The sequence below is a fragment of the Prionailurus bengalensis genome, chromosome B4 (assembly GCF_016509475.1).
Source record: "Prionailurus bengalensis isolate Pbe53 chromosome B4, Fcat_Pben_1.1_paternal_pri, whole genome shotgun sequence".
Lineage (NCBI taxonomy): Eukaryota > Metazoa > Chordata > Mammalia > Carnivora > Felidae > Prionailurus > Prionailurus bengalensis.
The window spans coordinates 92,266,382-92,291,568 of record NC_057358.1 but is presented as its reverse complement, the minus strand read 5'-3'; the positions used below and the strand labels follow the sequence as shown (position 1 = coordinate 92,291,568).

General features: G+C 34.7%; 1 protein-coding gene across 2 annotated transcripts in view; it reads right to left on the bottom strand.

Annotated features, from left to right (window-relative positions):
- Window positions 1–766: 766 nt before the first annotated feature.
- Window positions 767–25,187, bottom strand: part of CAND1 (cullin associated and neddylation dissociated 1) — a 42,576-nt gene continuing 18,155 nt past the window's right edge. The window contains exons 3-15 of one of the 2 annotated variants that reach the window (XM_043564816.1): window positions 21,479–21,633; window positions 19,578–19,701; window positions 17,716–17,972; window positions 17,531–17,636; window positions 16,025–16,170; window positions 12,599–12,891; window positions 10,700–10,841; window positions 8,876–10,369; window positions 8,065–8,160; window positions 5,228–5,397; window positions 4,983–5,147; window positions 3,293–3,400; window positions 767–2,324 (exon numbers count right to left, since the gene is read on the bottom strand). In XM_043564816.1, coding sequence (XP_043420751.1) covers window positions 2,100–2,324; window positions 3,293–3,400; window positions 4,983–5,147; window positions 5,228–5,397; window positions 8,065–8,160; window positions 8,876–10,369; window positions 10,700–10,841; window positions 12,599–12,891; window positions 16,025–16,170; window positions 17,531–17,636; window positions 17,716–17,972; window positions 19,578–19,701; window positions 21,479–21,633 — 3,481 coding nt within the window. In that variant the 3' untranslated portion in view covers window positions 767–2,099. The remainder of the gene's footprint in view (window positions 2,325–3,292; window positions 3,401–4,982; window positions 5,148–5,227; window positions 5,398–8,064; window positions 8,161–8,875; window positions 10,370–10,699; window positions 10,842–12,598; window positions 12,892–16,024; window positions 16,171–17,530; window positions 17,637–17,715; window positions 17,973–19,577; window positions 19,702–21,478; window positions 21,634–25,187) is intronic. The other variant, XM_043564818.1, reaches the window with a different exon arrangement.

The following is a 25,187-nucleotide window of genomic DNA, read 5'->3' as shown; positions in this document are numbered from 1 at the left end:
CATTTAAAATCGGAGTATTCTTCTCTGTTAACTAATTTTGTCATGTATGTAAATATATATATGTGAATATATATATTTTAAAAACTACTAAAACCAGATCTACTAGAAAAGTGTAATCTACTTTCATATTAAAAGATAGAATTTCAGCTGTTAGAAAAATCAGCCGTCTTCCAAGACAAAAAAAACCATGCATCTTGGAAGTTAAAAAAAAAAAATCCAATACATGAGAAGTATTTGGATTTAACGTTAGACAATTAACTAAGACAGTCACACAACATATGCATGTCAGTCTCCTATGTGGTCCTAGAGCCTGCAGTATTGTAATTTATTGTGAAACCATGTAACCAAATACTTAAATATATCCACAACATCTATACCACGGTAATGCATAGTACATAATATACTAACATCTCAAAATAAATTTCTATTACAGTTTTATGCAAATTATGGTAGAAGATTATCACCTGCCACATTTTGAAATGGCACCAACTTCATGTAACGTTCTAGATTAATGTACTAAAATCCTTACTGGTAATGATGTCTTATGCATTATCACCTGAACATTTGAAATCAAGCTGTTAATCGAATAACCACAGTATGTTATCAATTAAAATCACTGCATATTCAGATGTTAAAGCAGGAAGTTATACAGCAGGAAAAATATTTCTAATTCACAGTTTCAAAAATAAAGGGTGCAGTTTTCAAATATCTGATTGCTTAAATTGGTCGATTTAACAACTGCCTCCTTCAATACATGTAAACTATGTTTGCACAGCATTAGGAGATGTCTTTTATTTCAGAAGTTAGTTCTTACTGTTACAGGAGCACCACAAATTTGAAGGAAGAGGCTACAGTGTGAAATGAGCTCACTGAAGGATATGTTAAATAAAAATTTCACTACAATATAAGGTACTGCAAAGCTTTGCTTCCCCCCAGCACAGACCCCTTAATCAGGAAAAGTAGTCAACACTTACCAAATACAATATGTGAATTAGCGCTACAAGAGGGGGGAAAATCTAACTCAACTAAAAGAAAACACTGTATTAGCTAACAAACCTGTGACAGCTTCAGAATTTTCCTAAAAATAAAATTCAAAAGCGTACACAGTATTTGTATCCTTCAATAAGGAATGTAGGGATCCAAAGGGAATGAAAGAAACATCTGGCTTTAAAAATTTCTAAGTTGGAAACACACGCACACAAATGGGTAACTGAGAAAAACTGAGTACTTAAATATTCAAATTTTAAATGTGTAAGAAAATTTATAATAGAAAAAGTGGCAAACTGTTATTGTGACTTGATTTGCTGAAAACATCTGCAAATTCACACTGGCATTAAGAAAACCAAAGTTTCAAAAATTTACCCCTCTCTCTCTCTTTCTCCAGATATGTTTTCTGTGCAAAAATAAATATCTGAAAATTGCACTAATACAATAATACTATTTTAACTTTTGTTATTATGAATAATCTGCACATGCTGCTTTACAGACAATACATATTTGTAAACTTGCTCATGCAAAATTAGTGTGCACAATAGGGATACTGTTAATCCCCATACTTAAAAAAAAATGATACCTTATCTTTTTTTAAACTGCCAAACCCTCTGAAACGTAACAAATCTTACACAGATATTCTTGTCTGCCAGCTAAAAATCGATTTATGTTGCTGAAACAAAAAGTTATACGAGAAAAACATGGTTTTCGTCTTGTAAAATTTTGATTTTTTTTTTTTAAAGAAAAATTATAAAAGAAAGAAATTCATGGTCACAAAATTTCAACATTTTAATCCTAAACATTACAGGGCAAATAGATACTAGACCCTATCTCCATAAATCCTAAATTTTAATTTCCATTTTTTAAATGTTGCCCTAACCACTAAAACATTAGTGGCTTTACAACCTCTGGAGATTGTGGAAATACATGTTTCTGAAATAAATGCTACAAAAACAACAATGGAAGAAAGCCAAACTGTCTCCATGAGAAGAGGGAAAAAAATGGAACATTTTGAAGCCTTAAATACTTCTCTTTCCATATCTTATGGTTAACCTGTCAATTCAGTGCATCATATGGTCAAAGTAATGGTCCCCATGTTGAACAAACATCTAACTAGTGTCCATTGATTCCAAGTTAGTAGACGATGAATCTTTTTGGATACTTTCAAAGATGGCCGCCAGCTCAGGGTTAGAACTGATCTGTGACTGGAATTCACTCATCAGTGGACTCTTCTCTGCTTCTGGAATGGTTAGCAATGCTGCTACTGCTCTCATGGCAGATCGCTTTAGTTCATCTTGCTTTTCAAACTCCTGCTTTACTGAATTTGCTTTCACCTGTAACATTGAGTAAATTTATATTATAGGTTATAAAGACAGCTCCTGAACAAAATTTAAGCATGTAGAAATTTCTGGTAAATAAAGCAAAGCCACTGTCTTATAGGTCCAAAAGATACATTATACCTAAACACAGTTATTTTTAAACTGTTGAGCAGTAGCTCTCTTCCTTTGAGGGAACATTTTATACAAAGCCCCCTTATAAAAACAAAATCCAGAGCCCTCATGGTTGAAAATAGAATGGGACCCAGAGCCTTACCTGCTTAAGCAAGTCCTACTCTGGCCTCCAAGAAACTATTCTTCTAGCTACCCTGTTCACTCATTTTTCTTCAAACATGTCATGTACTGCCATGAACTGTGTATTTCTTCTGTGAAAAGTCCTGTTTCCTTCTGAATCTAAAAATAATTCTAACTTTTCAAGGTCCATTTTATATGTCATCGTGCTCCTATGAAGTTTTCTAGGACTCCCACTCACCACCTCCTCTACCAGAATACACCGTTTCCTCCTTTATGGTCTCAGAATCGATACTTCAACATATGATACATAACTATAACATTAAATAAAAGCTTTTAAGAATGGCATTTAATGGTGCTACGTTTTCTAAAACATCCACATCTAAAAGGTTAACTTTTTAAATTTTTTAATGTTTGTTTTTGAGAGAAACACAGAGTGTGAGTGGGGAAGGGGCAGAGAGAGAGGAAGACACAGAATCTGAAGTAGGCTCCAGGCTCTGAGCTGTTAGCACAGAGACCAACGCGGGGCTCAAACCCACCAACCTCGAGATCATGACCTGAGCCAAAGTCAGATGCTTAACTAAGCTACCCAGGAGCCCCTAAAAGATTCACTTTTAAAGCCAACGAATACATAGGGTGTTAGCATGGTTAAATCTGGAAAACTACAGTATGGAATCAACTAGGATTCTTGAGTATACCAAGTCTGGCCTAGGGTGATGTCTATCAGTGATTACCTTAGTTGTACATGTGGCACGTAATGGCTCAACAAGTCGGTCCAACCTCTGTAGCACTGCACTTGGACAAAGGGTGGAGAGTCTCACCAACATTAAAAATGTGAGCATCTATTAGAAATTAAAACAAAAAATTTAGACTTTGCATTATTTTCTAAAGACAAAATTCCAAATCCTGACAAAGCTTTTAAGAGGAAATGCATAGCATGTACCATCAAGTTTCATTTTAATGTAATCTGCCATTTGGAATCACATAAATTTGTTTCAAACTTTATTCTGAGGAATATTAATTTATGAGCATTAGGCAGATCGACCTTAGAGTGTAGTCCTAGAGTCCAAAACTAGTAAAGTGGTTCTCAATCCTGGCTGCACATTAGCACTGGAAATCTTTAGAAATCTGCCCAATTCCTCAACCCCTTTCCCAGAGATTTTTACTTAACCTGTCAGGATAGGATCACAGATACAGTATTTGTTAAAAAGCCTTGTGTGTAACAGAATGGAAACCATTGAACAAGAAAATAACTAGAAGAAAAGCTCTGTAATAAGTTTCCACTGTCTTAGAAGATATCCCTAAAAAAATCAAAAAGACTGGTTATTCAGTCTTATATATTATCCATATATTATATTATCCTTATAATATATAGATTACATATATATTCTATATAAATCTATATATACAGATAATCTATAGAATATATGTAGAGAATATATACATTATATTATCCTTATATTATCCATATAAAGCCCAGTAACTCATTATCTTCTTTTTCTCTTACCCTATAAACTACAGAATAAAACAGGAGGATCCTATTACTTCTTTTGGGGTTCTTTTCGTTGAATTTGGGAGGGTCAGGTTACTACCACATAGGAAACAAGTTGGAATTCTGATAGTATGGCTGAATTACTTTTCAACTACCACTTTTGCCCTGCTTGACTAAAGGGCCTGAAGAAGAGACAATGAACGTTTTTTAAATCACCCTTTTATAGTTCATATTTAAAATGGACATGAGCAAATAAAACAAAGAGCAGCTATGCAAAGTTCCTACTCTAAAACTTTGAAGGGTATTTCTAATTTCTACAGATTGCTATGTATATGTGGAAACAGTCCTTCTGTATTATCCTTTAACAATACTTTTGATATTAAGCCTATTATACTGGAAAATAAAAACCCCCCATTCATGTAAGTAAAACAGTTATCATATAGAACAGCTCTAAAGACAGACAAAAGAATTAGCCAAGACACTGATGGAAAACTAAAAAGGAAAAGAAAAAACTCCCTTGAGAAAATTACTGTCCAATATTAAGACAGGCCAAAAAAAAAAAAAAATAGTAGTAGTAGTAGTAGTAATAATTTCACTCCTTATACTCTGAACACCAAAACCTGCCTGGACTCTTCTTTTAAGCAATGGAAAGATCTCTGGTCTATGCATTAAAGCAAGCTGGCATACAGAATTTGAGAATTTTCCATCCATAACTTAGACTTGACTTCCTCCTCCAATGAGGTTTCTGGATTTTCCCTGTAATGTTACACTGTATTACTATTACTTTTGCATATTCTAGTTTATAGTACACTTATTAAATCATGACAAGCAAATCAATTTTTCTTAATACACAAGAGTAAATTGCAAGGGTGAAAGTCACTATAGCAAAGTCTTCCTCTAAAGCAATTTATAAACAGGCACAAATATCTTACCTTAATATCATAATGGTCCTTCAAACCATCTTCAACATGATTTAGAAATTCAAAGATATCTAGTCTATCAAGACAACTGTCTAAAAGTGTGTACATACACTCAAAAGCTGCCTTTCTAATATCCAGTCCATCATCAACTGTATGCTTAAATGGACCCATTTCTACCTGTTGAAACAAAAAAGAATGTGTGGATATACTTAAAAGTAAAGGACAAGCTTAGATAAACAGTAATGTAACTAACTTACCTCTCTTATAAGCTCCTTTCTAACTTTTGTTTCATTATAAAGATGTGGCAGAACAGTATCTAGAAGATCCCTTATTAACGACGGTTTATTATGTGCTGCTGAATTGAATGTGACCAAGGCTACTCTTCTTACATTCAAATCTGGGTCTTCCAATGTTTTTAGGAAATCACCTGAAAATTTTAAGAGCAACATCATATAGTCATGGTAGGCTTAAAATACAATATACATTATATATTTTTTCTAAATGGCTAAGTTTATGTTGATATTATTATTTCTTCCATGCAGGTGACAGAAGGACACGATAAGTGAAATACATAACTTCTTTTGGCAACAGGTAATCAATTAGACCCACTCACATTCAGACACGATAACCGATTCTTAGCACTATTATATAATGCAGAGGGTATGGAATGAGTAAGCCCCAAAAGTTCTTCAATTACGTTTACAGATACTTAATTTAAAAAAAAGGTAGGTTGCACAGAGAAGTGACGGAACCAGCAGCTATAAAAATATTGCGAATGCTGCACTCAAGAGTTCAAAATTAGTATTTTCACTAAAAGCAACAAAAATAGAAAAAACTGAGTTCAAATAAAATAGTTAGCCTGAGATAGATCCGCTGCTTGATAAACTGAACACTATTAACAAGAACACAATTTATCGGATGATAAGGAGACATGCGCCTTCAAAATACTTTGATTTCTATCTTTAATGCCGAATGTATGAATTGGTAAGAGGTTAAGAATACAGAAGGAGGAACCTGAAACTCAACACAGAACAAAAAGTAGAAACTGCAAACGTGGGGAAGAAATTATAGCGCAAAGATGTTTGGAGTCACACAGAGGGGGATCCAAATCACTTCATTTGCCAATTTTATGACTTTTGGCAAGGTACTTTAGGCAAGAGCCTCAGTTTCTCAGCTTATAAAAATGAGCATTCCAAACCTTTTAAGACTACATGAGTAGAATAAGCTGCATGTACACTGTTGAATAGTCTGGGACATACCTGGTATTCTTATGGAGCTACCATTCTTCATTATGCAGTCTCAACCCTACAATCAGCAATCTTTTGGAATACAAGGGGAAAAAGAGCAGTGCCAACACTTGACTGTATCACAACGGCAATTTGAAAAAATGGAAAGGAAGTAATACTTCAGACACCATACACTGGGGTGCAAACTCAAGGCTGACCCCCCAGGAAACTTCTGATCACAAAAAAGTTCAGGAGATACCTTGGATTCAAAAAGAATTCAAATACACCAGACTAAATCTCCTCATCTCTCTCTTTGCTTAGAATTACTAAGACAGTAAATGAGAATAATACTTTATTCTAATTATCTGCTTTCAGAAAAGCATCTAAAATATTGCTATTATTATCGACAAATGATGACATGGACTAGGATCAAAGATCCCCAAATCTTCAGTTTAAAAATTATAATTTTTAAAAAGCTTCCTAGGTGGTTCTGATGTTCATATTAGTCACAAATAATACTAAACTAGGTCATAATTCAAAGAGAATGACAATCATCTGATCAAATAACTACACCAACGATACACAATAGTTGACTTGTCAACTTGGAAATATGTCTCTAGAGATGTGGCACAGGATTCTTTGTCCTATCTTGTACAACACAAAAAATGTCAACAAATATATCAAAGCAAAAAAACAGGTGAGGAGAACAAAGGCAAGAATCTTCCAATACAGACCTTCTTTAAATTATTTCTAGGTCCCAGCGATAGCATCCATTTATCCCTGCATCCCTCTTATTAACTGGTAATCCATTTCTTAACTGAAAATCCATTTTCATTTTTATTTAATCCAAGTTAGTTAACATGTAGTGTAATCATGGTTTCAGGAGTAGAATTTAGTGATTCATCACTTACATATAACACCCAATGCTCATCCCAACAAGTGCCCTCCTTCATGCCCATCACTCAGCCCATCTCCCCACCCAGTACCCCTCCAGCAACCCTCAGTTTGTTCTCTGTATTTAAGAGTCTCTTATGATTTGCCTCCCTGTTTTAACCTTACTTTTCCTTCCCTTCCCTATGTTCATCTGTTTTCTTAAATTCCACATGAGTGAAATCATATTCATCTTGCTCTGATTTATCTTAGCGTAATACATTCTAGTTCCATCCATGTTGTTACAAAGACAAGATCTCCTTCTTTTTGATCACCAGGTAATCCACTGTAATTCTTTTAAATTGTGTTTTTTCCCTTTGTTGGCCTACTGCACAATGGCACGAAACTACAAAGCTTCTTTGCCATATCCCTCTATTCTCTCTGCTGTTATTGTCATTGCTCTGTTTCCAAGAAAACACCAAACTAAGCTCTAAAGGTTTTTAGTTTTACCAACTCTAAGAAAATTGATGATGATGAAATCAACACAAGAAATTATAAAATCATTACTAATAATCCTAGAAGCTAATTCTTGATGTCACAGAAACAGAGACAGCCCTAGTCTTTCTTGGCTATCTTAGTTCTACCCGACTCAGTTTTTTATTCTTCCACCGTTTCCACCTTACATATGAAGTCTTCACAGATCTCCCTGGGAGCTGGAGGGTTTACAAGTAATAACAGAAAACCGGGGCTCCCACAGATAAAGCAAGGACCAAATATGCAGTTGACTCTGAAGGACATCCTAGTGTTATTTACCAATTTCAGTGATTTGCAAAATTATCTGGTAACAACTGCAAACTGAGGGATGATAGATAATCACACATTATCAATTATCTTTTTAATGAAATAATTACCAGACCCTTAAAAGCATTTTAGTTCCTTGGTAGTATTTTTGGCTACTGAAATTATTAATCAGTATGTTCATCTTTGTTTCCACTTACCTATGCAGTTCTTTAACAATGGATCAATAGGTTGCGGATGATCAGAAATAGTAAACTTCACAGCTGTAACCACAGAGCTTCGGGCATACGATGAGCCTAATTAAAAATAAATTTTAAGTCTACTGGTATGTAAATTCACTAAAATCCACGGGCATCTTTATCATTTTCAAACCACTTTCAACTAACACCAGTGTCTTCAGTTCCTTAGAATTCTCTTTGGTCCAGAGGGGTGACACTTACTGTTCTCAGGGAAGCAAAGTTTTACTCGTAAACTATAATCCCATTAGGTTTCAAAAGAAATAATGTCTTCTGGGAAGGAGAAGGGCTGGAAGAACAGCAGTGGGGGATCTGAGCCCTCACAAAAGGGAAGTGTTTAAACCCACAATTTCTTAAAAAAGCAGTTTCTAAAAAAAGCAATGGCTATTATTATCCCCTATTTGGTCAAAAGGAGTTGACACTGGTAATCTGAAAACAAAACTCTCCTAGGTTCTTTCCTTTAAACTAAATTCATTAATTTTAGTATTATAATTAGTACTACCAAGCTCCTTAGGAGACGTTAATTCAACAAACATCTGTCTTTTCCACAATTTTAAGATTAAAAAGTAGCACTGAAATATAATGAACACTGGAAATTAGAACAGATTCATTTAACCATTATCTTATTATTCTATCTTTTTAAACAACAAAATGTCACTTGAATATGGCAATAGGTTCTACATATAACACAAGATTGTTTTAGCTTCTGCATTAGGCATCTTTCAAGGTTACCAACTGCTAATAAAATTTTAAGTAAGAAAATCTAGGTACCCACCTGATATCAAATACCCCTTAAGCCGTGGAAGGAGAGTTTCTGGATCAATTAGAGTGAGTTTCCCTAGACATTCAGCAACAACATTTCTGGTTCCTTCTTCTGCACACTCACAGTGCTTTAGCAATAAGGCCCAGATATTTTCAACATATGGTTTAAGGCCCACCACTGATGCAGAGCTAATAATTTCCTTCAAGGAATGAAGCAGAAGATACTGCCTTTTGGGTTGACTGGTTATTTCTTGTAAGACAAATGGCAGATACTCAGGAAGGTTGCCCACGCTAATGCTGCCTAGTGCATAGGAGGCGGCTGATTTAACTTCTTCACTAGGAGATGAAAAGGCTTCTAATATTACAGATTTTAGTTCCAGCTGCCCACTTAAGTCAATATGATGCCCAACTTCTCCAAGAGAAAGCAGAGCTAAGAGACGAATGGAATCTGTAGACCTTGAGTTCTTAACATCTTGAATAAATTGACCTACTACGGCTGGTCCTTCTTTAGGGCATGCTCGAGTAAGGGCAGCTACACATTTGGCAATAGAATAGTAAGACTGCTTGTGAGTAAGAGCTGTGCTCTGAGAATAAACTGGACCAGTCAGCATGCGCAACAAATCCATGTAGCCTAGATTGTTTGTTCCAGTGACAACCAGAGCTTGGAAAAAGTCTAGCATGGCACTAAGAGCTCCCCCCTGCAATAAAGGTGATCTCACAAGTCCAATAAGTTCATTGAGAATGGATCCACTTATTTTTGAAAGGGAGGAGGGATACACTTTCGCCAGTGTGGTAAGAAAACTGATAGCCATCTGTGAAACGTGCATATCGCTTTCGCTGATAAGAGGTGGGAGCTCATCTAGAACTGCATCTATCATGGCAGCTGTCAAGCTGTCACTATAGTTTTTAATTAGAATATCTAGAGCAGAAAGGGTACCCAGTTTCAAAGCTCTCTGGTTTTTCCTAAGAAATGAAGCAAGGATAGGAACCCCTTCTCCCAGGACAGGCCTCAAATCTATCTTCAAAGGCGACCCAGCAATCAGTGTCAACGCCTTCACTGTGGTTAACCGGGTAATTTCATTCTTTAGTCTCTCCAAGAAAATCTGAAGCGTATTAGGCAAATCAGAACCCAAATTGTCTCCAAGGTTGCAAATAATTTGCCCCATACAAGAAATAGCCCTTTCCTTGACTTCCTGATCAATGTCGGCTGCTTTTAACCTCTTAATGGTGCAGGTAAATAGATCTTTGATATAAGGAGTTGCATCAAACGAGGAAGGCTGATCTAAAGGACGAATTACTTTGACAAGCTGTTGGGTAACAAGAAGTGCTTCAGATGTAATCTTGTAAAATGGGTCTCCAACACAAGCCACCACTGGAGGGACCAAAGCCTGAACGTGAGGATGGAAGACTTGAGGAGAGTGGTTACAGAGGATTACATACAGACACGACAGAGCATCAATCTTCAAATTTGATGAACTTGATTTATCATTCAGTGAGAAAATGATTCCTAAAAAGCCAACAAAAAAAAAGTCCAATAATTCTTAGTTTCATGAAAGAAAAAAATTAAAACCTAATCCCTAAAATATTACTAAAGTTCCCACTTCGTCATACTATCTCTAAAGTAGAGACTCCACAATCTACGATAAATAGGACAGCCAAGAAAGTTAGAGTAAGGTTTTAAACTTTGTACTTGAAAGTTTCTAACTTGAGTTCAAGATGGTTGTACATGCAAATTAAGTTGTCACAAATTACGCTTTTGAAGGAAACAACGATTTAAGCTTATCGAAGACTTAATAATAGTCTGTGATAAGTCCCCAAAGTGATTTATCTTTCATACCTGGTACAAGTACAGGAATGTGTTGCGTTAGGGCTCCAGGTAGTACATTTACCAGTTCAGTTAACATGTTAAAACAACACTGCCGGGTCTTGACACTTTTTTCTTTCATCTGTTTGTGCAGAGCTTTAACAATGTTGGGAACCTGTAATTATTACACACTCATTAGCTATTGGTATTTCCTCAGTACACTTACCACAAATTATAGGGGACGGGGAGAATGAACAGTTTATCTTTTTTTGTCAAATTCCTAATTCTGCTATCTACTAACAAGATTGTCTGATGCAGCTTTTGTTGTACCCACTACATTTGTTTTCTTTGAACTGTATTTGCTTTATACTGATCACAGAGAAAAGCTAGCATTAGCTCTCTAACAGAGCAACAAGTCTTCCTTAATTTTTGATTCTGAAATACATAAGACTAAGTAGAAATCTAACCAAATAGTAAATTTTCAACCAAAATTTTAGCAACATAATTTATAAATGGCTTTTTGAACAAAAATAGCACAGATACGCATTAAACGAAAAGGGACAAATTATGGAAAATAAACCATTAAACAACAGGTCTTTATTTTTGCTTTTAGTTTGCTCTCACAATGAAATAAGACCTCACTTCAAAATATAGCTACATGCAGCAAGTTTATGATTCAAAGACATCTGCTTCTAAACTTTCTACCATTTTGTTAGCTGGTTAAACATAAATAGGGTATTTGGGTGGGAGGATACATACAGACACAAACCATGTTGAAGAGTGATCTGAGGGCTAGAGACAAAAGACAACAACCTGATTTGTCAAACCATCAGAATGTCCCATGATTTTACCTGACTTCTATACATTTATTTAATGGCTAGTGTCCTCCATACACTTTATCTGTTTCCTTCTACAGTGCATTCTTCAATGTTCACCTTTAAGTTCACCAGGAATTTTCTGTTAATTTGTACTACTTGAAAGCAAGAGACATACTGTATGTACATCTCCCATAGTTTCGTTGTTCAGTCCCTCTCAACATCTGTTTTGTAATTTATAAAAATGAACCAATGTGTACACCATTGGGCTGCTGTAGGGATTAAATACAAGATAGGAAAATGCCTAGTGTGCACCAAACATTCAATAGGAGCTATCTAGCTCTGATCTTTAGAATCTTAGAGATGTTCTAAAATGAAAAATATCAATGCCAGCTCTTATTAATAAAAATCCGTAAGTACTTACTGTGTACTAGGCACTACACTAAATGTTTACATAGATCATCTCATCTCTTACTTCCCTGGGTAGACAATTCTAAGTAAACCATTACTACACGTGAGAAAAGTGAGGTTTAAAAAAATAACTACCTTGTCCAGGATCATGCAGCTAAATTAGAGCTGTGGAGTCACACTACTTGTGTTCATACTTTGCTTCACTCCTAAGATTCCTCTGTTAACATCAGAGATAATTTTACTGAATCTTAAAATTATTTTAATATTGCTTATCTAATAAATCAAGAATACCTCAATCAGGGTAAACTATAAGTGACATAGCATGAATGAGTATACATAAACTCCTATAGAAGTATATCCCAGAACTCTGCTTCTCTGAAGATGTTCTGAGACTCACATTTCCATATAAAAACCCAATTTTACAAGATCATATTTATGAACATGACTTTCAATCATACTTTTTTTTTTAATTTTTTTTTTTTTAACGTTTATTTATTTTTGAGACAGAGAGAGACAGAGGATGAACAGGGGAGGGTCAGAGAGAGGGAGACAAAGAATCCGAAACAGGCTCCAGGCTCTGAGCTGTCAGCACAGAGCCTGACGCAGGGCTCGAACTCACGGACCACGAGATCATGACCTGATCTGAAGTCGGCCGCTTAACCAACTGAGCCACCCAGGCGCCCCTCAATCATACTTTTAAACTGACCTGACTCTGAAGCATTGTCAGAGGTGTTTCTCCCTGCTCCATAGCATCAGGGTCACACAGCCAACTTTGTACAGGACGAGTTTGCTTCAAAAGAGAAAGGTATGCATGAAAAACATCTGCCTTTACATTCTCTTCACGCTCTTTAAATCTTGATATCAGTGCAGGAGAGACAGTCTTGTAGAATTCTGGAAGCATTTCATGCCTTGTGCTAACTACAGCATCCAAGCACTTAGCTGCTGCACGTCTCACTTTCCAGCTCATGTCGTCATCATCGCTGTATTCGTCGTCACTCCCTAAAGAGAAGTTTTAATGTTAACAGGTAAGAAAAGTTTATCATTTAATACAGAAAGTGAATTGATATTCAGACTAAGACAGTTTTAAAACTTTTCACTTAAGTACAGCAAGTGTTAAAAGAGCAAGTACTTAAACAGAAATTATACCAAGTTACATATAAATTAACCTCTAAAGAAAATAATCGTAATTGTTTTTAACTCGTTAATCATCTTCTCACTTATTACGGGTAATGAGCAGCTTAAATCATTTAAAATCATTTTTAAGTTATTAACACATGAAACTTCTTTCCAAAATAAATACTTATAAAACATAAATCTCTCATCCCAACCTTTTAAACAGTATGTTTACTTACTTGACACTATAGGAAAAGCAATCAATCAATCACAGAAGGCGTTAATAAGATAAACCAGCAAATATGATTTGTCACTATAGATGATATATTAAAAAGCATGGTTACAATCCTAGGACATGCTGTAGACTAATTTTCTGGGGAGAAAAAGAATCCTGACTGACATCAGCTTTCTTTGGGATTACAAGGATTTTCACTACATTTAATGATGGACTCTTAGGAAAAAATATGTGTATTTTCAACCTTTCAACGTATTCTCATGACAGTTTAAAAACACAATACTTCCTCAATTACAAGAAAATCCTTCTAACAACAAAGCACCATCTTCTCCAAATTCCTGTTAAACCTTAAAATAATAAGCATTCCAAGTATAAGCATTATCAACTCCACCTCACTTATGTATGCTTCATTACATACATATGTAATGTGTGTGAAATCTCTGAAAATTATTTCCTTCCAACACTATCAGACTGAATCAGTTGGGCAACATAAAGTCAGGAGGATGGCAAAAATGCTAGCAGTTCTTAGAACAGTCTAAAATTAACAATAATTTTGTTATTAGATAAGATTATAGCCCTGACACGCTGATTCCTCAGTGGGGGGAAAAGATGTCATCTCTTCACGGGCTTATATTCCAATTAGCTTAGTGACAGCTAAATGTGGCCAGCTATGCCTTACAAAATCCTAGGATTATATTAAAGTTTTGTTCACTTAATTTCATTTTGGCACATTATAGGAAAACCTAACCAAATACTACTAAACCCAAGGCATATGACTTATTTGCAAATACATATTTGAAAACTAAAAGGTACTGTATCAAAATATATTTAAAAGCAAACAAATAAATGAAGTTTTCCCCATGGCAACCCATGTGAATTATTTGGTAGAAATATACTTTATTGGAAAAAAAGGGTTATTAAAACATTAAATATCCTAATCACTGAAATTATGGTGCTTTTATGTTACAGTAACACTATGGTGCAAAGACAGTCATTAGTTATAACCCATGAAAACTAATGTAACGGCTAAAGGACTTGGTTAGTTATTCAACATAAGTACCTGGCACACTAAAAACCAACAATCAAAACTTGGAAGATATTGCTACTGCTTTTTCCAAAGGATATTCTATTATAATCCCTTCATTAATACAACACATTTACTGAGTGCCTACTGTGTGTCAAGCACTACCCTAGGCACTGGGATAAAGCAGTCAACAGAGAGACTAAAACTCTCTGTCCTCATGAAACTTACATCCTAGATGTGGAAAATAATTACAATATGTCAAAAGGGATTAAATGCAATGAAAATAAAAACACTGAGAAGGAATAAATAAAGAGGAAAGCCCGGAGATGAGAGACTGAATGAGGGGGGTATACAAGAAAAAGTAATTATGTATAACCTCAAAGTTTTTGGCCTGAGAGACTAAGATGAGACGGAAAAGGCTAAAGAATAAACTGGTTAGGCAGGAGATAGGGGAAAAGTAGGGAGAAGATATTTTATACATCTAAGCAGTGAATCAATTAAGCAGATGTATACATGAACTTAAAAGTCACAGGAAAGATCTGGAATAAAGAAAAATTTGGGTTTTCAGCATAATGATATTAAATGACATTTAAGGATATTAAACCTAGGAGACTAGGTAAGATTAACAAGAATACGAGTTCACAGAGAAGTCTAAGTCCTGGAATACTCTGAAGTTTAGTGGTCAGGATTATGAAGAGCAACCAGCACAGCGACTGAAAAGGGATAATCACAAAAACAGGACTACACCCAGGAGAGTGTGGTACCCTGGAAGTTCAAGAAACATTGCCGAACTTAGTAATAGGCAAACATTTGAGATCACTGGTGATCCTGTCCATCACTGAAGACTAGATTTAAGAGAGAAGAAAAAAGGAAGTGGAGAGCGTTCTTTTCAGTTCGGTTGTAAAAGACAACTGGGCATTAGCTGCCCGTGTAATATTGGGTTAAGGGAGATTTTTTTTTATAGTCGCTTGTTGTTTTAAGACAAATGAAATTATAGACTTAAGAGGACATAAATTCAAAAATCAAAAGTATGAAAACTATCATGAAATCCACCAACCCATATACCACATAACTTACCTATTATCTCCACTATGATTCTTTTAATACTAGCAGAAACAACTTAACACAAACATCTATGTTCCTAAAAGTGCTATCCCTTTCCAGAGTAAATACTACAAATCACAGCATGAGGACATCAATCTTAGGACCCTGAGTAATGTTTAGATTATTTATGAAAGTTAAATGGAGCCTCAAACAATATTTAGGATTTTTCATGAATGTATACAACCAGCCAAACAACTGAATATGTATATCTACATCACAGTTTAAAATAACATTCATTTCCCTCCTTACAAAATCTTTGTAGAAATTTGAATAAAGAAAAATAAAAACAAAACAAAACACACACACAAAACACAAATATCGTTTATATTGCTAAGGGGAAAATACTAACATCTTTTTTTTCTGTATATTAAAAAAAAATAAAACTGGGACATAACTTTGTCCCACTTTTTCACAAAGCTTATTAATAAGTGCCTTAATATTTTTCTAGAGCAGGACTCTGAAAATGTTGTATAGCAGTTTAATACATAGATGCCCCATAATTTATTTAATCAACTTGCTATTGTTGAATACTGAGGTCATTTCCACTTTCACTATTATAAATAAATGGTACAATTTGGGGTTAAGAATCCTCTCCATCTATAACACTGGCTCTTTGATGAAAATTTAACACACTGCTTCTATATAATTTGAAATACCTTGGTCGTCATCATCACCACCGTCTGCATCCATGGCATTTTCATCTTCATCTTCATCATCATAATTATAATTTGGATCATAGGTAAGATATTTAAGACAAATATTTATAATGGTAGAAACATGAGGATATACTTCCTTAGGACATCTGAAGAAAAAAAATAAAAGCTCCCTTGAATAACTATTTTTCCCCTTCATTTAATATCTGACACATTTTGCTTTATTACCAGATTTCTTTCTTCCCTTTAACGTAGCACAGAAAAAGTGGTTCTTAGCCTTTTCAATAGCAATGACTCGACATATTTTAAAATATTTACTTTTCAAATGACACTTAATTTTAAGATGAACTTTCCCCCTCACATTTTCACATCTCTGAAATCAGGATGATTCTTACAATAAATGATATACTGTGGTTAATTTAGGGTGGAATAGAAATCTGTATATTTATGTCTATCTTCTGAACATACGACTAGAAGACCAAGCCCAAGTGAACATGCTCTTCAGCAACTAGGACTGTTTGTAAAAATGCCAGTGCACGCTCTTCTAGGCTAGGTCTTCCAGCTATATGCTATACGTTCTAGCTCTGGCTATATGTTCTGAGACAGAACATAGAAATGCCCCACAATAAAGGAATAATTAAAAGAACAGAAACAAATCCCACTGATTTTAAAAATTTGGTATGGGGGCGCCTGGGTGGCCCAGTTGGTTAAGCGTCTGACTTCGGTTCAGGTCATGATCTCACGGTTGATGAGTTCGAGCCCCGCGTCGGGCTCTGTGCGGACAGCTCGGAGCCTGGTGCCCGCTTCGGATTCTGTGTCTCCCTCTCTCTCTCTGCCCCTCCCCTACCCATGCTCTGTCTCTCAAAAATAAACATAAAAAAAAAATTTGGTATGACCATGAAGCTGCTTCTCAAAACCATGAGCGGGACAAAGGATTATTGCAGATAACAACTGAAGTCTCAAGACACTGTGCTACCAAACTTAATTCTCACCAAAGGCAAAAAAAAAAAAAAAAAAAAAAAAAAAAATCTGCTACTTAGCCAGTATGGCCTTCTAGCACATAAATGCAGATTTTATTATTAGAACCAAGGTTTCCAAATTGAGATCCACTGTCCTAGCAAAATGGAGGTGATAAACCTCAACAATTGCTGAAAAGATATAAAATTCACTATTGATTTTTGGCCAGATAATTAATTTACCCTAATGCCCTTTAGGATAGTACACATTATCAAATTAAATGAAAAGACAATGATAAATGACTTTCTAAGTTCAAGTCCTAAGAATGAAATGGAAACATTTCAAAATAAAGACTGTATTCTGAAATATAAGATGATATCCACTTCAAATACTATATGATCAGCTTAATAATTTAATCAAGATACATCTGAAATCCAAAACTCAAATCCTGACTGTCAAAACAATCCATTTCTCCACACCCACCTAACCTAGAGTGTAATTATTACTCTAAGGGAACATTTTTATTTGAAAAATAGAGATCTTAAGACTTACCTTCTCACAAATGACTCAAAGGCTTGAATGCAATACTCTCTTAGTTCATCATCATCTACATTACAAAATTTTACCACCAAAGGAATTATCTTCTCAAGGTATTCACCTAAGAAAAGCATATTGGTTCTTAAAAATATTCATTTTTTTCTTTAAAGAAAATTTTAAAGTATTTAAATATTTCTTACCTATTCTATGACCAGCTTGCCTACTAATTGCAGCAATACATTGTATGTAGGTCCTTGTTGTTGACATGGAATCATTTTTGGACAATTCTGACAACAGATGTTCAATAAGATCTACAAAAACTATATTTCCACAGCTCATAACCAGATGGCCAAGAGCAATAATGGTTCTTTTCCTCACTGCAAGTCTAGGGCTGGTCAACTGGGGGAGCAGACAGGTCAGAATTGAAGGATGGAAATTAACAAGAAGTCCTCCTTGCCTTAAAATAAAAAAGAAAACAATAAATAAATTCAAGATGTTTGAGCACTACTTAAATATCTGGCCTCTGACCCCAATGTAGTCAAAGAGTAAAAATGTTAGAAGGCACTAATTCAAATTCAGAATTCAAGTAAAACTAAATTCTTACTCTCTCTACCAACCCAACTAAAAAGTTAAGTAAATACAGTTTTGAAATTTGTATCCCAAAATTCCCTTCTGCAATCTAGAACTGTATCCCTATCCAACCAACAAGCTTGAGAATACATGAAAAAACCAATGGTCTTGTCCCTTTCTCCCCTCCCAGATTTCTAATTGTTTTCTCTATTAACAGCTTTTTCTCTATTATAGCTTTTTGGGAGTTCACAACACTCAAAATCTCAGCATCTCTTGACTATCCCTGCGGCCTTCCTCAACACATCTATATACGAAGTTGCATTGATCTTGTTGATTCAACCCTCTTCTAAATCATTTCACATGGGCAGGTCAGGGAGTCAATAGCAGTTAAGCATCTATGTGCCAGGACACTGCAACTGATCCAGTCACAGGACAAGAAGTCTAACTGAATAGTTCCTACTTAACCAAATTAAGTATAAATCCCTCACCCTCTTCAACATAACCACAACCTATGAAAATGATTTCCTACTACTCTTCTATTCATTTCATATATGATGGAAAACAAGAATACAATGTTTCCCAACTCCAAGATTACTTAATGCTAATATATCCTAAGCCTGGGCACATACACCAGTGTCCTATCCATTCTTCAAAATTAAATTCAAATGCCAGTCTTTCTTGGAATCTTGGAATCGTCCATTTTAAACCCAAAAATACACTTAATAGTTTCAGTATTTAGTCTCATTCAATCTTACATTGTAGTCATTTTTGTCCTTATCTCCTATAGTACCATATAAGCTCTTGTGTGTGCCAGGATGACTGCTCTTACCTTTCACTATAAGTATGTACCAGACGAAGGCATTTGATTATTTTCAGGTTGCAGTGGATCAGGCAAAAACAATATATAATGAAGACATAATGATTTGGAGAATTAGGGACAAAATGAAATTGACAGGTCTTTTAAGGTATATTCCCCCTAAGAGTTGCTTAGATCTTCCTATCTTCCCAAGTTTGACCTCCAGATGAAAGCAAACACGAACAAATGTACAAAGTCAAGCTCCCTCCTCCCAAAACATGCAGTATAATCATGGGTGCTAAAATGTATACCAGCATTATTTTAACTGGAAAATTTGTTACTTCTACCCACACAACTCTTATCTAAATAGATCATTATATTCAAAATATAAGAGTAAAAAACTAAATATAAAAACTGTGATGAAACATTCAAATGACAAATTTTATTACTTTTCAAAACTACAAAAAATGCTTGCTGTGCAGGATTACATGATAAATAATTAGCTTATTTCTCCTCTTACCCCTAACCACATATCTATAAAACAGCCACAATTTAAATATGAACAATTAAAAAATAACAATATTAAAAATAAACAAACATGAACAATTTTAGGCCAAATTTTATTTTTATCAAAAGGCGTTTTAATAAATGCACAGTTTTTGTATTGTAAGTAATATAAATCACAGGCATGTTTACCTGCTCAACATATCAGCCATAATATCCAAAGCTTCTAGCTGAACAGAGACATCTTCCTGCTTTGCTATTGCACTGGTAAGACGTCCAGTAATCTTTTTACATACATTAGCAGCTAATGCAGAGCCTGCATAAATAATAAACCAATTATAATTTCAAGGCAAGTAAGTATGTTGATTCCACCTTGTATTTATGGTGGTTACCAGATATTCAACAACTCAAAACTTGATTATAATCAAGACTGACTCAAGAGATTCATGTCAGAAAAATATGTATTTCAAAACAGATTGTTTTCCAATAAAATAATTTATTAGACATAAACAATAAGAGATAGTAACTGCAGAAGGAGTACACGACATAGGCAAAACAATACCAATTCAACAGACTCTCCTGGACAACTACTTCTATATACAAAAATGACTCGCCTGTGGAGCCAGTAATGGCTATAGTGTTTGCACCTCTAGACTGGAAAGCAGAAATGATTATTCTTCTACTTGAATACTCTTATTACTAGTAACCTAGATATTTTAAAATTTCTGTGAACTAAAAACCAAATATATTCTAACCTCCAATACCTAACATGGTCTCTTAAAAAAAAAGAGAGAGAGAGAGCTGTAACCTAAAATAAGATCCTTCGTACTCCAATCCAAAGATCCCGAAACTTCATTATGAAGTAGAAATGCTGTTCCAAAGAACTCATAAATCAAGGTTATTACTATTCTGAAGTAGATTCATATTGTTACTGGCAAGTGGAAGAAAAAAAGGAACAAGAAATAATCTAAATGGTTAGAATTCTTGTTAGAACCAGAAACCAACTAAAACATGTTTCAATGAGAGAAAAGAACTAAGGATGATTATCAGTGTTAACTAATACAAGAGATATTTTACTGACATAATTAATCAATGTAATAATATAAGATATATTTTATTGAAATAATTAATAAGAGTAAGGACAAACTGGTAAGATACAATAGAAAAAGCATCAGCTTTGGATTAAAAGATAATGGAGGATTTGAATCTTTACCCAAACAGGTAATCAAAACTTTGGGTGAATTAACCTAGTCTTTCTTTCAGTTCCCTCAACAATAAACTGGAAATATTAAGACCTCCCATATGGCTGATATTTAGACTAACTGAAATAATACACGTGAATCATCTAGCGTGGTAGCTAGTAGAGCAAATGATTAATCAATACTTGTTAAGTAAAGGACTAAAACCTACACACTTAGACTACATTACCACCAGTCTCCATCTTTCCACGAAATAGGGAGGTAATAATTTCACCCCATCTGTGAATCAGACCATCAAAAACCTTAGCCTGCTGATTTTAGCTGATAGCTTAGTAGTCAAAACCAATTCTAAAATCTGCATTACCTAAATATTTGTGCCAGAGACCAAAATCTAATTAATAGACAAATTCATTAATTGTAGTTTTAAATTACCAAGGTAGCTGTAGATTCAGCCTTAAAGATACTAGTAAACTCAACTATTTCACAGCTGTTTTAACGGTGTTAAGTATTACACATCATAAATTTTGATACAAAGCAAAATTAATACTGAAAATAGAGAACTAGTCAGAAATAACTCAAAATTTTGGTTATCTTTTCCCTCATTGCATAGGTTGGCATTAACTGTAGTTATGGTACATACAACAATATAAAATCTTGGTATTCCTACAAGATACTTAAATTCAATCAAAAGATATTCATTTAAAACTGAAAATTGAATTTATTTTTAAGCAAAAATAGGACTTCAGGCTTTTTTTTCCCTTGATTGTTCAATGGGATCTTTACAAAGACCTTTTGACAGGCACTGCTCTCCCTCCCTGACCAGGAGAAAAAAAGGTGGAGGGCAAATACCTCCAAGTAAAAAGGAACTAGGAAGAAAATGGTGCTCTTGCTTACCACTGGAAGCTGGAGGAAGTTCTCCAATTACTGTTTTAAGGCCAATACTTGAAATATCTCGAAGTTGTTCTTTATCAGAAAGCATGTTAGTGCAGAGGGTATCTACAATTGTCTCTACTTGGTATTCTTTCACTTTACTCACTAAGGGGCCAAGACTGTAATATAAAATAGAAAATAAAGTTTTTAATTTACATTAAATACAAAAACAGAAAAATAGACAAGTAAAAGAATTTCTTCTGCCTAGCAACTACCGGCACAAAGCAAATACACTATGCCTGAATCACAGATAGTATATGAATAAGGGTTTAAAACAAATTTGATTGATGGGTTTCCCACATCTCCCCACTGATTTCTACCATGGTATCATGAAACAAGATGCTTACCACCCCCCCAACCCTTCAAATACAACACATTTTTTTAGTAATAAAAAGGCTAATTAGGAGTCTGCTCCTAACAGGGATTCTACGGTTTAAATGAAATAGCAATGCCATCCAATATTTCACTTCGCCAATTTTAACCCTTCCTTCCTCCTATCATCACCAACTCTATCTTGTGAACCAAAAAAATTTACATCCCTCTTATTTTCTTGTTTAAATTTTTAAAGCACTAAATAATCTGCTGCAAAAAGTTAGTACTACTCTGTCTTCCCAAAGAACCTTCCTTGTATATTCCTTCCATATTAGTATCTTACACTATTATTATAGGTTTGCATGCAGGTCAACTGTTTGAGGATGAAGAAAAGTTCTTCCTTTGCATGCTTCCCATAGAATTTAAGATAGTAGTTGTTTGGTGCATGAATTTTCACTGAAGAGCCATTGTATTCAAGACTATACTGAATAAGAAAAGTATGGCTCCTATCTCCATACATTTACCACTGGTTGATAAGGTAAGGAATTCACACAACTACTTGAGAAATGAAGGCATTCACTACTCTGCACAATTTCTTAAAAAAAAATTAAAAAAAAAACTTTTAAATTCAATGTTATTAGCATTTACAGGACAGGAGACTGAACCTTAGGGACAGATTTTTAGGTACTGGACTTTGATGGAGTATTGTTAAAAAAAGAAGAGCATTTCAAATGGAAAGATCAGAGAACAGAATGAGTGGAATGCATACTGAAAGAAATGAGGGGTGAAAAGAACTGCTTGATACAAAATACACATAAAAGAAAACAGGAAAGGTAGGCCCCTGAGACATTATGGAAACCTTTAAAGTCAGGCCAGCAAATTTAAATGTGATGTGGTAAAACTGGGAGCCAATGCACTCTGTCAAGCACACGTGACATGATAAAAATAGTTTAATTTGATAAATGTCAGATCAATGTTTCATATACAGACGCTCAATTAGCTGTCAACTACTTGACTAGAGAAGTCAAAGGCAGTGCAATTTGGAGAATTAGGAGAAGGACGAAAAAAAAATCAGGAAGACTGGATTTCTCCAACAACAGTCCAATCCAAAATGATGGCAATGACAAAAGAGACATGGCATATATGTAGAGACCCAGGTGAAACAATGAAAACATTGAGAGTGAAAATAAAAGGGATTCCAAAAAGGAATTTAAAGAGTTTAGCTTCTGGCAATGGCAAAATAGTTTTGTTGGACGAACCCTTCTGCAATAATGTCTGTCAACTCTCTAAAACTGTATTTTTGAAAACAACAACTTGGATGCCAGATAATGATGTAACTAAAACCAGAGAAAGATCTACCTAGAACTCCAAATCCAATGAAATTACTCCTTAAAACTGTAAAGATAATTCATTATCACAAGCTGAAAATTTATCACCACCAAACCTATACTACAAGAATTGCCAAAGAAAAGTTCTTTAGGCTGAAGAAAAATTAAACCAGATAGTTACTCAGATTTACAAAGATCACCAGAAATGTAAATGTGCGTAAACATAAAAGGCTATATTTAGAAGACTATATGGGGCACCTGGCTGGCTCAGTGGCAGGGCATGCAACTCTTGATCTCAAGCCCTCCCACTGGGTATAGAGTACTAAAAAACAAGCAAATAAATTTAAAATTTAAAAAGACTATATAGTTTTTCTTCAAATTATAATATTGTATTATAGACACACATACATATATTTTTTAAAAAAGCACAAATACAGGAAGAAAGTAAATGAAAAATGTTTCAAGGTTTTTATACAATTTATATCAACTAGTACAATATTAACTTTTAATAGATTGCCATAAATTTAAGATGCAATTTATAACCCCTAGAGTGACAATTCTCAAATTTTTGGCTTTAACACTTTGAAAATCAATCAAGATCCCAAAGAGCTTTTCTTTATGTGCACTGTATCTGTCGATGTTTATACCATATTAAAAAGTACAAGCAATGAAAATAAACTATACTCTCAAAAAAGGTGAGAATAATAGCACTGTTTTATATGTTTGCGCTTAAAAAAATGGATCTCATTATCTGATTTTGCATTCAGTCTGTTGTGATATCACATGTCATGTGGCCTCTGGAAAATTAAACCATGCACTTAAAAGAAAATGGAGAGCCAAGGGGAAAATAACACCTTAGAATTATTCACATGATAATTTTGACACTTCCAGGGTCATGGGATGTTCCAAGGTCCCCTGAATCAAACTTTAAGAACTGTTGCTATAAAATATTTGATTAATCCAGGGGCCCCTGGGTGGCTCAGTCAGTTCAGTGTCAACCCTTCCTATCAGTTCAGGTCATGATCTTGCAGTCCTGAGATCGCCCAGTGCATAGCCTGCTTGGGATTCTGTCTCCCTCTCTCTGCTCCCCCACTCCTGTTCTTACTTTGTCTCTGTCTCTGTCTCAAAAGTAAATAAACATTTTTAAAAAATATATGTGATTAACCCAAAAGAAGGCAGGGAAAAAAAAAAAAAAGAAGAACCCAGAACAACAACATAAACAAAATAAGAAGAATGACACACACCTAAATCCAAACAAATCAAATATTTACAATAAATGTCAATGGACTACATAGGCACTCCTATTAAAGGGCAAAAACCATGAAACAATCAGAAAAAAAAGCAAGAATTAACTATCTGCTGTCTACAAGACACATCATTTAAAGATAAAAACACAGATTCAGATTAAACTGAAAAATAAAAAAAAGATACATTATGCAAACACTAATCTTAAAAAAGCTCGGGTGGGGGCGCCTGGGTGGCTCAGTCAGTTGAGTGTCCAACTTCAGCTCAGGTCATGATCTCATGGTTTCTGAGTTTGAGCCCCACATCCGGCTCACTACTCTCAGTGCGGACCCTGCTTCAGATCCTCGGCACCTCCCTCTCTCTGCCCCTCCCCTACCTACCTGTTTTTATTCTCTCTCTAAAGTAAATAAATCATTTTTTAAAAAGCTTTGAAAAAAAGCTAGGGTGGCTTTTCCATATTAACATAAGAGAAAATATATTTCACAATAAGGTATATTTAAAGAGAAACATTCTATGCCCATAAAGGTCAAACATCAAGAAGACATAATTATAAATGTATATGCACTTAAGTCATATAGCTTTAAAATACATGGGAGCAAAAACTGATTATCAAAGATAAACTATCATAGTTGGAAATCTTAAACACTCCTCGGTATTTAATACCAACAACAACAAAAAAATCACAAAGGATATAAATCTGAACCTTATCAACTACCCTGACCTTTCTAAAACATTATACCCAACTACTGCAGAATATACTTTCTTCCAAGTATAGATGGGACATTCAC